This window comes from Dendrobates tinctorius, unplaced genomic scaffold, assembly GCF_039654945.1.
Source record: "Dendrobates tinctorius isolate UK_male_01 unplaced genomic scaffold, ASM3965494v1 ptg000104l, whole genome shotgun sequence".
NCBI classification, from domain to species: domain Eukaryota; kingdom Metazoa; phylum Chordata; class Amphibia; order Anura; family Dendrobatidae; genus Dendrobates; species Dendrobates tinctorius.
The window spans coordinates 11,461,556-11,473,916 of record NW_027361772.1 but is presented as its reverse complement, the minus strand read 5'-3'; the positions used below and the strand labels follow the sequence as shown (position 1 = coordinate 11,473,916).

At 39.3% G+C, this 12,361-nt stretch overlaps 1 protein-coding gene across 5 annotated transcripts in view; it reads left to right on the top strand.

The window, feature by feature from the left end:
• LOC141100335 (uncharacterized) overlaps nt 1–12,361 on the top strand; it is a 98,286-nt gene that overhangs the window by 74,598 nt on the left and 11,327 nt on the right. For all 5 annotated transcript variants that reach the window (XM_073588735.1, XM_073588737.1, XM_073588734.1 and 2 more), the window contains exons 3-5: nt 2,390–2,453; nt 4,450–4,496; nt 7,010–11,632. In XM_073588735.1, coding sequence (XP_073444836.1) covers nt 2,390–2,453; nt 4,450–4,496; nt 7,010–11,632 — 4,734 coding nt within the window. The remainder of the gene's footprint in view (nt 1–2,389; nt 2,454–4,449; nt 4,497–7,009; nt 11,633–12,361) is intronic.

Sequence of the window (12,361 nt, the reverse complement as noted above, 5' to 3'; positions counted from 1 at the left end):
GTAGTATATATGTAGTATGTATGTAGCATGCATGTAGTATATATGTAGTATGTATGTAGTATGTATGTGGTATGTATGTAGCATGTAGTATGTATGTAGCATGCATGTAGTATATATGTAGTATGTATGTAGCATGTAGTATGTATGTAGTATGTATGTGGTATATATGTAGCATGCATGTAGTATGTATGTAGTATGTATGTAGTATGTATGTAGCATGCATGTAGCATGCATGTAGCATGTATGTAGCATGTATGTAGCATGTATGTAGTATGTATGTAGTATGTATGTAGTATGTATGTAGCATGCATGTAGTATGTATGTAGCATGCATGTAGCATGCATGTAGTATGTATGTAGCATGCATGTAGTATGTATGTAGTATGTATGTAGTATGTATGTAGCATGTATGTAGCATGTATGTAGTATGTATGTGGTATGTATGTAGCATGTAGTATGTATGTAGCATGCATGTAGTATGTATGTAGCATGCATGTAGTATGTATGTAGTATGTATGTGGTATGTATGTAGCATGTAGTATGTATGTAGCATGCATGTAGTATGTATGTAGCATGCATGTAGTATGTATGTAGTATGTATGTAGTATGTAGCATGTATGTAGTATGTATGTGGTATGTATGTAGCATGTAGTATGTATGTAGCATGCATGTAGTATATATGTAGTATGTATGTGGTATGTATGTAGCATGTAGTATGTATGTAGCATGTATGTAGCATGTATGTAGCATGCATGTAGCATGTATGTAGCATGTATGTAGCATGTATGTAGCATGTATGTAGTATGTATGTAGCATGTAGTATGTATGTAGCATGCATGTAGTATGCATGTAGTATTTTTTTTTTTTTTTTTTTAACATTTAACACATTAGCCGGATGATGGGACTACTACTGTCCCATCATTGGCTAATGTGTCAATCACTGTCATGGTAGCAGGCATCGCCCGATGGGACTTGTAGTCCCATCGGACGATGCTTGCACAGACCCCCGGACATCAGCACAGCCCCCCGGCAGGCCGGCACAGCCCCCCGGCAGGCCGGTACAGACCCCCACAGGGTGCACAGCCCCCCGGCAGGCCGGCACAGCCCCCCGGCAGGCCGGTACAGACCCCCACAGGGTGCACAGACCACCGGCAGGCCGGCACAGCCCCCCGGCAGGCCGGTACAGACCCCGGGCAGTCCACACAGCCCCCCGGCAGGCCGGCACAGCCCCCCGGCAGGCCGGCAGAGACCCCCGGAAGGCCCGAAATGACGGCGCATCATGATGCGCACACACCGCGCATCATGATGACGTCAGTCTGTCAATCAACTTTGAACTTCCGATTCCGAATTCCGATATTGAAAAAATATCGGAAGTCGGTATCGGAATTCCGATACAGCAAGTATCGGCCGATACCCGATACTTGCGGTATCGGAATGCTCAACACTACTTATCACATATATGCACATAGACTCCAACTCCATTGCGGAAAGCAGGAGATGCATGTACTGTATAATATACAAAATGGAGTCAGGAAAAATATAAATCTTGCTCTCACAAAAGGTAAACGCTATGTATGACACCTAACCAACACAGCTCATCACTCTAAGAAAACCATTTCCACAGTGGGGATACTTTTTTGACTGCAGGGACAGGAAAATGGTCCAAGTTGAGGGGAAGATGGATGCTGAGAGATGCAGGAATATTCTTGCGCAAAACCTGTTTCAGTCTGTCAGTGATTTCAGAGTGGGATTGAGGTTCACCTTCCAACAAGACAATGACCCTAAAGCGACACTCAAGTGGTTTAAAGGGAAACATGTAAATGTTTTGGAGTGGCCTAGTCAAAGCCCAGAGTTTAATCCAATTGAGAATCTGTGGTCAGACTTGAAGATTGCTGTTCACCAGAGGAAACCATCTAACTTGAAGGAGCAAGAGCAGTTTTGCCCTGAGGAATGGGCAAAAATCCCAGTGGCAAGATGTGGAAAGCTCATAGACTTATCCGAGGCGACATGCAGCTGTAATTGCTGGAAGAGGCGGCTCTACAAAGTACTGATTTTAAGGGGGTGAATAGTTATGCACACTGAAGCTTTCAGTTATTTTGTAATACTTGTTGTTTGCTTCACAGTAAAAGGAAAACCAAATGTGCACAGTGGTAGGCATGCTTTTTACAAGAACTGATGCAAACCCTAAAAAAAAAACCCAGTGAAATTCCAGGTTGTGAGGTAGCAAAACACGAAAAATGCCAAGGGAGGTGAATGCTTTTGCTAGCCACTATGTAAAATACATATTTAATATATAGTGGTCTTAATAATCACCATTTTTATTCCTATAATAAGTTGCTTCATTTTATCAGTAACATTCTATAACTTGTGCTAAATTGTGTTTTTGACAGGGCTGATGTCTAAAGTGGGCACAGCAGTAAAGGAAGCAAATGCTTTAAAGAGCAACAGCATCAGGTAACATTGTATGTGAAATGTGATATGATACAAGGGGGCATTCATATAGATGAATGGATTCAAATCTGGAGTAACTTGCAGGAGTAAAGCCGTCCCCTCCCTCATACATTTTAGAGAACTGTTGTGTTCTCTTTAGAGAGCTACTGCCAAACATCTCCTCCAAACTCCTTGTCACATGAACACCTGTCCTCCTAAGCCATGCAGGAAAAGCTAGCTCTGACATGGGTTTGGTGGCTTATTTCTGGAGAACAAAAGGGTTGGTAGTCTGAAATCAGACATGCTAGATCCTTAACGCGTTTTACAATCATTAACATTAGACTGTTGGTAAAACCCATTGATCCGCTGACCTGTATAGGGGCATTCAGGAAAATATAAACTTAGGATGAAATTAATGAAATTGAGATCTGTCTCCTCTACCTACAGCTAGCATGCAATTTAAACTATGACTTCTCTAAAACAGCCAATAGGATTTCTAAAAAAAAAAAAAAAAAAAGGATTTACTCAGCTTTAAAGAGACTTTACATAAGTGCTATTAGTTTTGGAGTATAAAATCCCAATGGCAGGTCCTTTTAAGAACTGTTTGTAGCAGCTCTATTTTTTTTTACATAACAGAAGAGGGTCCCAACAGGAATTTCCAGATCTTGAACATGGTAATATTGTCTGTTTAACAGGGTGGCCGAAAAGGACAGTAGCAACAGAATCATTTGGAGCGGGATTGGTTTTAAAAAGAATTTTCCACTTCCGACAATGTTTTTTTTTTTTTTTAGCAGTGTCCCCTGAAAAAAAAAAAAGCAAGTGTAGGGTGCACTGCTGCTGATAGGTACCCCTAGTGATCAGCAGTAATCTCTGGGAGAAGCCATAGAAATTGTTCAGTTTTCCTTCAGTTCCAACGCAGTAGAGAAAAAGAATTTCACAATTTTCTTTTAAATCAATTGGCTCCATGTAAAGCACATATGTGCTTGGTCCAATAGGGTGAGACTTTTTTTTGCCATTTTATGCTCTTCTTAATATTTTAGGGTCTTCAATACTGGAATAAAAGATAATTGAGAATTTACAGTATTTAACTGTAGCTTTTTCAATCCAGACAATTTGTTTAAATGAACAGTAAACCTGTAAGTTAGGCTGGTTTTACACTTTTACATAGATTTCTATGGGGCCGCAAAATCGGTCCGCAAAAATTTCACAATGCACCGTGTGCCGTACGGCCGGTTTTGCGGCTATGATAAAATATCAAGCTTGCTCGATCTTTCATACGGCGTATGGATACTGACCCCATTGTAAATCAATGGGGCCGCAAAACAAACGGAAGTTTGTTTTTACGGCGCACCATGACTTCTGGTTTTGCGGAACGCCTTTTTTTCTCCAATACTATTACTACAGTATTGAACAAAAAAAACAGCGATCCGCAAACTTTTTTGCGGTCCGTTATTGCGGCAGACCACAAAAAATGTGGCAATACGGCCTGCAAAAATGGGCCACAATAATGGACCGCACAAAATGTGGTAAGTATAGAAGTAGCCTTAACGATAGGGTTTTGTCAATCTACCGAATCTTCTTTTCTTGCATGTCTTATAAGCAGTCCTGTAGGGAAATTTGGAGTCTTCATTTCTTACTGATCATTTCCAATTGTTTTTTGGTTAACAAATAGATTAAGGACAAGGCCTCCTTAAAGAGGGTATAATTTGGTGGCTGTAGTCCTACTGCAGACGTAATTTGTTACAAGCCCCTGGTCTAGCCAAATACAGTATGGAAACTCAAGATCTTCTAGGACACATACATTATATTTCTCTAAATATTATCAGAGCATGCACCAGGATAGGATAAATGAAGTGGATGACATTAAATGAAAATTTCAAGATCATTTTTTTTTTTTTAATTACTCATATGACATTACATCATGATACATATGACACTCATCATATGATAATTACAGTATAGCCACCTCGCTCGTAATTTAATTTATACAAAAAATTATATATAATTTTCTGCATTGCAGGACTGTAGCTGCTTCACCCATCAAATCAAAAACAGTTACACATAAAGGTAAGTTCACATTAACTGTAGCAAATGACTCCCGGGTTCAAGCTACTTCTCTAGTTACACAGGTTGCATTGCAAAGATGGCCACATATGGCTCATTGTTCTGTTAATATGATCAGGCAAAGATCTGGGGTTAATCAGCATTTCTGTAGATTTGACATACCGGAACCACAACTTAAGTTCCATTTAGTAGGGCCATGTTGTAATGAGCAAAGATCGATTGTATAAAAGGCAACTGACACTTGTTTTTTTTAGCCCATTCAAAAAGCTGCCAAAAAATTTCTAGAAATTAATGATCATTCTGTACCTATACAGCATATTGTTGGCAGCACATCCCCTGTTTACATAGGGAATTGTGCTTCTGACAAAGATGATTTTTATACCAGTATAAACCATTCAATAACCCAACGAATGAACATTTTGCTTGTTGATTAGGTGGCCGGTGTCATGTTTACACCAGCTGATAATTTCAAGTAAGCCTTCTTATAAATGCTTGTAGGTCAATGATCTGTTCATCTAAACAGCCTTTGAACTGCAACAGCTCTCCTCTCTGGCTCATAAAGGGGAGTCCCGACAGTTTTTCTCTGATACGACCACAAGTTTAACTTACTACTGGATAATCAGATACTAGGTGAATGCCAGTTTTTTACTGTATAAATATTATGCTAGGAAAAATCTAAGAGTTCTTATCCCCTTGATGACATGCGCCGTACACGTACTGCGCATGTCGTGTCTCCCCCCTTTGATGTTGACTCCAGCACTGAACCCACATATTTCCCGGCACATCAGCTGTTTTGAACACCTGACATGTGCCTCTAACAGCCGTGGGTGGAATTGCGATCCATCCGCGGCTGTTAAATGCCATTGATGATCTCTGACAGTGGCATTTAACTTGTGCTTCTGGAAATCCCGCCCATCGGTGACCCATTCACAACCATAGAGGTCTGCTGGAGACCTCTGGTTGTCATGCCAACCCATCAGTGAGATCACGGGTCACTGATGGGTTGGCATGACAACCAGGGGTCTCCAGAAGACCTCTATGGTTGTCATAGCTGGATTGCTATGAGCGCCACCCAGTGGTCAGTGCTCACAGCAAGTGAGCATTTCTGCTACACACAGGCGATCTGAATATCGCCTGTGTGTTGCAGAGGCAATTGGACAGCTGCAGCTTCTAGTATCCCATGGAGACTATTGAAGCATGCAAAGTGTAAAAAAAAAGTTTTTAAAAAAAAATTAAAAATATATAAAAGTTCAAATTACCCCGCTTTAGCCCCATTCAAAATAAAAAAAAAAAAATACGTTTTTTTGTTGCCGCAACATTGCATTAAAATGCAATAACGGGCAATCAAAAGATTATATACACACCAAAATAGTATAATTAAAAACGTCAGCTCTGCACGCAAAAAATAAACCCTCACTCGGCCCCAGATCCTGAAAAATGGCGACACTATGGGTTTTGGAAAAATACGCAATTTGTTTTTTTAAACACACTTTGGATTTTTTTTTCACCACTTAAATAAAAGAACCTAGACATGTTTGGGGTCTATGAACTCACAATGACCTGGAAAATCATAATGGCAGGTGAGTTTTAGCATTTGATGAATATGGTAAAAAAGAAAATCCAAAAAACTGTTGTGGAATTGCACTTTTTTTTGCAATTTCACCACACTTTAAATTTTTTTCATGTTTTTGAGTATACAATATGGTAAAAACAATGGTGCCGTTCAAAAGAACTAGTCCCGCATAAAACAAACCCTCACATTGCGATATTGACAGAAAAATAAAAAAGTTTTGGCTATGGGAAGATGGAGATAGAGATAAGCGACTTTGCCTTTTTTAGGGTCGAGTCAGGTTTCATGAAACCCGACTTTCTCAAAAGTCGAGTCAAGCGAAATCGGCCGACTATCGTGAAAAGTCGAAGGTCCGACTGAAACACGAAACCCAATGCAAGTCAATGGGAAAGCAAAGTCGGCAGGGAGTGGAGGACAGTAAACACGGACTACTTTTTTAAAGTGCGCGAAAACTCTCTCTCGACGCTGCACATGTCATCTCGTTGCCCACAGTGTAGTCCTTGCTCAGTGGCTGAAAAAAGCCACGTGCAAGCATTCTGGGAAATCCGACTTTGGCGCTCGGGTCGGCGACCGCATGACCGACCTCACGCGAGTGAAACCTGACTTTAGCGAAAGTCGGCGACTTTTGAATTTGACCGACCCGTTTCGCTCAACTCTAGATGGGGAGCAAAAAACAAACGCAAAAAGGCTTCATCATGAAGGTGTTAATGTTCTACGCTAATTAAAATTATATTCAAAATGCTGCGATAACATGTGGTAGCGGTGTGTCTTTTTTCAATTGCAATGAAACTGCAGTGTCAACATGTGATTTTTGAAAATCACAGCAAAATAATGCATTTTTGTTGCGATTGCGGAAAAACACACAATTATGACCACTATGTGTGAATCAAGCTTAAGTATCATTGTTTCATTGCAAGTCATGTAAAAATGTAATTTTTTTTTCCAGTTTCAGCATCTCCACTCAAAACACCAGCCAAGCAAACAACTCGCCCCCAGAGTGGAGAGAAAGGCGCTCAACAGATGGCATCTTTATTAGTCACAAAAAATGAAACTGCCAAGAAAACTGCTGAGGGAGCCCTGCTTATTAAGCCTAAAGGTGGACAAGAAGCAGGGAGCACTACACCCTCAAAACGAACTGGAACTGTGAAGAGGGAAGTAGGAAAACTTCCAGAATATGGATCAGTGTCAAAAGATAAATCATTGTGCCTTCAACCAGAAAGCAGTGCATCAGTGGCATCCAAGCCACTAGCCACTGCATCAAGCCCAAATAAAACTTTGAAAGCAAGCTCTGTGTCTCCTAAGTCAAAACAGATTGTGCCTCAACCAGAAAAGCCTGTTACTGCCATATCATTATCAACAAAAGCAACTAAAAGCCCACTGACATCTGCTAGACAAGGTGCCGTAACTTCGACAACAGCCAAACAAATTAAAACAGCTTCTCCATTGGCTAAAGCTCCAAGGCCTACATCGGTTTTAACCAAAGTTGCAAAAACACCTACATCACCTGTTAAGCCAGTGAATACATCTGCTCCAATCATGTCACGCAGTGCTACACCTGTGAAACCACCAGGGAACACTTTGTCTACAACTAACCAGGCTAAAGTAGGTAAGCGATCAATACCAAATAAAGCAACATCTGTGTCACCTAAAAAGGTGAACAATGTACCTACTGCAATCATATCAGGAAAATCATCAACTGTGGATAGTAAATCAGTAAAGTTAGACTGTACTGAGGCTACAACAGTAAAGGAAGTTAACAAATATCTCCCAGAAGTGGCTAAAGTAGAAATGAATACAACTGAAAAAATAGCTAAACTGGAGAAACCACAAGAATCTCTGATTATAGAAGATGAAGTAGCAGCCCTTCCTGTGAACACTGTCATAGAAAATATCACAGAAGCTGATGCAATGAATGGTGGAAAACTCGTAACAGAGTCCAAGCTACCTTTAGACAGAAATGAATCCATTTCACTGACTGATGAAAATTTAGTAGAAAGCCATTCACAAAACAATGAGACACAGCTGTCACCATCTTTGACTCCAGAAGTAAAGTCTCCTGCTAAGCAAGTTATACTTTTAGAGGAAGAAGTTAGTGATTTAATAAAAGAATCTTCAACTAAATTAGACAATCCTTTATATGACAGGCAGAAAAGTAAAAATCCTTTTGAGGAAACAATGAATGTTCCGAGTGGACATATACAGGAAACTTTGAGTGCTCCAGGGACACATTTTATTAGGGAGGAAATAACACATTTTAAGAAAGAAACAAGTGATTGGAGTGAACATTTACAGGAAGAACTTGGGTCTAATCCTGAACTAGCTATAAATTCAGACAATTCTGATGTTACTGGAAGAGTTCATATTTTGAATAAATCAGTAAGCGATGAACTTGCATCCTCCATCCAATCCTCAAAGACAGTTGAATTTTTAAGGGAAGAAAATAGATCTTTAGATAAAGGTCAGATGTCGCATATGGATGAGGTCACCTATTTAAATCAATTGGAAAGAGTGCCAATACAACCCTTGGATGAAGAAACATTTACAGTGGAGTGCGTTGAACTATTAGAAGATGCAATGACATCTTCTTTAGAGCAAGTAACTCCATTAGAAGAAGGTGTATTGTCAGAAGATGAGCTAGAACCCATGGAACAGAAATATACAATGTTGAAGGTAGAACAAAGAAATACACCAGAGATTTCAGATAAACTTGATACATCCCCTGGAGAGCCACATAATCCTTTAGATGTCATAACATCTTCAACTGATGAATTAACACCTTCAGAAGAAGAAGCAGTACTTTTAAAGCATGAGAAACAAATGGTACAGGAAATATCACCCGCTGAAAATCTAGATATGGGAAACGTCACAAGCAAAATAGATGTAGCCAAGACAGAGATAGCAACTTTGTCAGTGGAACCAGTCAAACACACAAATGAAAAAGTCAACACTTTAGGGGAACCTTTTGGAGAGACTACAATAAATGCAGAAGGCAAACATACAGAGAAACAAAACATTCAGTCTTCAGATCTTTTACAGTCTTCTACTGAAGAGATCAGAATTTCAGGAGAACTAATGTCTGAGGAACCACTAAATTCTTCATTTAATGATAACATTACTCATTGGGAAGATTTGACAACAGCAGAAGCATTGCAAACTTCAGTTGAAGAAGTCAAACTTTCAGAGAAAGAACCCTTATTGTCAACAGAATCAGTAGAGTATTCAGGCGAAACAGTAAAATTTCCACATGAAGACCAAATATTTTCAGTGGAGCCATTACAGGATTTACTTGAAGATATCGAATCTTCACAAGAAAAAGCAATGTCAACAGTAGAACCTCTCCAAACATCAGAAGATGAAGTCAAACTTTCAGAGGATGGTTTGTTAGCGGAAACACTACCATCTTCAGTTGAAGCAGAATTATTTTCTCCCCCTAAAAATCTGTCATCACTGTTATTACTAAATGCTTCATTAGAACCACTGAATCCTTTGGAGGAAAACTTGCTCTCTTCATTTGACAAACTAACTGAACCCAAAGAGAGTATAACTTCAATGGAAGGAATATCAAGATTAGAAAGGCCACAGTCCCCAGTACAATTGCAGGACCTAGGTCAACATCTTGTGTCATTAGAAAACACTAAAGTGTCACATGAACTCAGAGGCGATGAAAATGTTTCTTCAGAAAAAGGAGAAATCCCATTAATGCCACAAGGACATCTAACAGAGCAGTTTAATTCAATAACACAACCTACACAATATGATGCAGAAATGTTTGGTGCTTCCTTTGTAAAATCATCAGAGCATGTGGAGCAGAGTATCAAATCTGCAAACATAGATCCAATTGAGTCAGAGCTGTTTGAAGAACCTTCAATCATGATATATGATCCTGACCATGGAATTCCAGAGCATGATAATGCAGAAGAAAAACTAGATTCAGTAGAAACTGAGGCCGAGTACATATGTAATCCAATAGAACTAGGTCAGTCTGTCCAGAAATCTATACCGTTCCCAGAGGAAACATTAACATCTATAGAGGCGTTTAAAACTACTTCTGTTGAAGCAACTGCCTCAGAGAAGCCAATAAAATTTTCAATGGATCAGGTCAATTGTGTAGATAATGAAGAAAAGACTGCAAATCCATCAATACATGAATTAATGTGTGATAATGAAGATCTTACCACATCTCTAGAAAAATCACTGGACACCGCTATGTTTACACCATCAGAAGACATTGGTGTTTGTTCATCAGAGCCAGTAGATATTACTACTAATGTGCCAACCTTACCAAACTATCTAGAAGATTTGGAAAAATTAAAATCTAATATTCTATTGACATCAGAGGATAATGCATTTGTAGAGACTTCAGCTGAAGCACAACTTAAGCCATCAATTCATGTCCTAACACCATTGGATACATTAGAATCAGTAGAAACACCAATAACACATGAAAACCTGATAAAGTCAGTAGAACCCCAAGATGAAAATAATATGCTGGCTCCAATAACAGAAGAAGAAAATTATTTGTTACAAGTCAAGCAACCTGAAGAGCTAGAAACATTGACTTTAGAGAATCAAAATAAAACATCAACATTAGAGTTGGTTACGGATCTAGAAAAAACATCAGATTCCAATTTCTATGTGACTATGGATCCAACAGAAGTAGTAAAACAACGCTCACCAAAACAAGGCACAAAGGAGGATATAGAGGAAGATAAGAGACAACCCATAGCAGTTTGTGTTTTAAATGAACCAATTTCATTTACAGATGAAGAATATTTAGAACCCTCAGAAAATGCTAACATTGTAGAACATACTATACCCTTCAAGGGAACAATTCCTGCAACAGAATTAATAGAAGTAGGATTTTCAACAGAATCTAGAAGCATTTGCCATACATTTTCTCCAGCTACCATGATGTCGCCAACAGAAGAGAATGAAGAGGTTAGAGAAACAAACGATTTATCTACACAACTACTGCAGAAGGTAGACCCCAGTGATCATCCACAGGAAACAGAAAGGGAACCATGGGTGGTAGTTAAGATGGAGGAGTTATTAGACTTTAAGGAAGAGCCAGAAAGACCACTAAGACCGGCAAGTCTAAATCAAGATGCTGAGGTACAGGATGAACAGAAGGCAGAAGAGGAGCTGGTGGAAAGGGCTTCAGTATGCAGTACACTGAGTGATCCCCAACTAGCAGCAAAAAGTAGCAGTGAGACAAGTACTCCAGAAGAGCTGAGAACTTATGAAGATTCTAGTTCTGGTGTGGAGTCTCATTCAGATGACGCTCCTACATCTCTACAAACCACTCTCACACCAGACCCAGATTTAGGTATCCATATGGGACAAGAAGAAGGGACAGATACTCCAGCGGGTACACCAGCTTCAAACAAGGGGATACCTCTGCCACTTCAGATTGTAGACATTGAAGGGCAGACTCAAAGTACCTCTCCATCTGGTATCTCTGACTCTTCAGAGGTTAACCCAATTGTACGGAAAAAAGAAATGACAGCAACTACCGAATCAAAAGAACATGATTATGAACAGAGAGCTAAAGAAAAAGGAGCCCAAAGAGGTAATGATGACTGACTGTGTATTGCTTGGAAAAACATACTGTATTTAGAGCCAATATAAGCGCCACTAGTTAGTGTAGGAAATTATGGACCATACCGAGACACTGACACGTGTTACAATACAATGTAACACTAAACAGTGCAAATCATTAGTTACATATCACTTCATCTGTCACCTTTTCCTTCAACATATTTCTCAACATAATTCCACTCACAACCCTTCCCCCAATCCCAGTATGTTTTGCCTTCACCAATATTTTTTTTTTTTACAAATATTATAATAAACATTGATTTATTTTGTACAACTGATGACCTCTGTTTTTATTTAAGCATGTGTCATATGTGTGTCTTTTATTCACTGTAAAATGGTCATTCTGTGTGTCATTTGTGAGTAGTTTGTGTGTTGTGCAATAGTTGTGACTTGTGAATTACTAGATCATGTGATGTATATGTGTTTTTGATACATTTTCATACATTTATGTATAGCAACATTGGAGCTCATCGCCCATCACTTCAGAATGAATGTCTTACTTTATTTTCTTGAATGCAACAGAACCTCATTTACAAATGCGCACAATCTAAACTTTCTGTGCCACTGAATGCAACTGGTTGTCATCCATTTCAGGCTGAGTAAAAGGAATACACCCTGCCCTGTTTTAGTGACAGGAACGCAAAACTGCCACCACGATCTATAATTTTACTCAACCATTTTGAGTTCTGAGAACCACAAA